This window comes from Crocuta crocuta, unplaced genomic scaffold (genome assembly GCF_008692635.1).
Source record: "Crocuta crocuta isolate KB4526 unplaced genomic scaffold, BGI_CrCroc_1.0 scaffold2088, whole genome shotgun sequence".
Lineage (NCBI taxonomy): Eukaryota > Metazoa > Chordata > Mammalia > Carnivora > Hyaenidae > Crocuta > Crocuta crocuta.
The window spans coordinates 108,052-109,383 of NW_027527892.1; the positions used below are offsets into that span (position 1 = coordinate 108,052).

General features: G+C 32.0%; 1 protein-coding gene across 1 annotated transcript in view; it reads left to right on the top strand.

The window, feature by feature from the left end:
• LOC144245678 (ubiquitin carboxyl-terminal hydrolase 9X-like) overlaps window positions 1-1,332 on the top strand; it is a 137,960-nt gene that overhangs the window by 17,092 nt on the left and 119,536 nt on the right. The window contains 2 exon segments of the mRNA XM_077781009.1: window positions 340-591; window positions 676-814. Coding sequence (XP_077637135.1) covers window positions 340-591; window positions 676-814 — 391 coding nt within the window.

A 1,332-nucleotide genomic window follows, 5' to 3' on the forward strand; every position in this document is an offset into this window, starting at 1 on the left:
TCCTGGGTGACTCAGTCATTTGAATGTCCAGCTCTTGCTCTTGGGTCAGGTCATGATCTCACAGTTGTGAGATCAGCCCAGTGTGGGGATCTGTGCTAACAGTGCAGAGCCTGCTTGGGATTTTCTTTCTCCTTCTTGTGCTTTCTCTCTCAAAATAAACATTAACAATTTTTAAAAATAATATTTAGATTTGTTTCGTTGCCTTGAAAATCATAAATGTTAGTTTTCTAGTCTGCTTTCTTAAATTAAATTGGTAATGTGATGTTTAAAACTAATTTGGAAATTCAAGTTGGGTAAAATACAGATATTACAGAAATTTTCTCTTTTTCTTTTTTTTAGACCATTTGGACAATGCTATGAGTTTCTTAGCCAACATACATTGAAAAAGTACTTTACTCCAGTTATAGAAATAGTTCCACAGTTTTTAGAAAATTTAACTGATGAAGAACTGAAAAAAGAAGCGAAAAATGAAACAAAAAATGATGCCCTTTCCATGATTATTAAATCTCTGAAGAATTTAGCTTCAAGGATTCCAGGACAAGAAGAAACTGTAAAAAGTTTAGAAATTTTTAGGTTGAAAATGATACTCAGGTAAGGTACTTCCCTCTTTAAATACTTGCTTGAGGTTTTTTGTTTGTTTGTTTGTTTTATGCTTAATGAAAGTTTCTCTTGCAGATTATTGCAGATTTCTTCTTTTAATGGAAAGATGAATGCACTAAATGAAATTAACAAAGTGATATCTAGTGTATCATATTATGCTCATCGTCATGGAAATCCTGAAGAGGAAGAGTGGCTGACAGCTGAACGAATGGCAGTAAGCCCCTTTGATTCTTCTTTCATGAATTAGAATCTGCTTAAGGAAAACCAGACGGGCACCAGTTAGTGTTTGAAGCAGTATAACAAAAATAACTCTGAAATTGGGAGATTGGTGTATAACTATTCTGTAGCTGTTTTTATATTGGTAATAACAGTCTTATTTAGAAATGTGTAGGTTAATTTTTTGTGTCTTTGGGTAGTTTATCATTGTTGGATGTAGTTGTTCATGATGCAGTTATGATTTGGTGAGTTGGCTGAAATACATACAGTAAAGGTGATCATTAGAGGGATGGGTAAACCTGGGTCTAGTGAATGAACTGGTATTGTAACTTGCCAATTCAGTTTTGATGTCCTAAAGTGATGATTACAATTAAAGCAATAAAATCTCTGAATTAATATTTTATCATGATGTTTTAAAACTTAATTTTTAAAATTACTTTCATGTATCAGTATAACATTGAAGCGGCTTATCAGAAATATTTATATATATATTTTAGTGTTGAAATGAATAGTAGT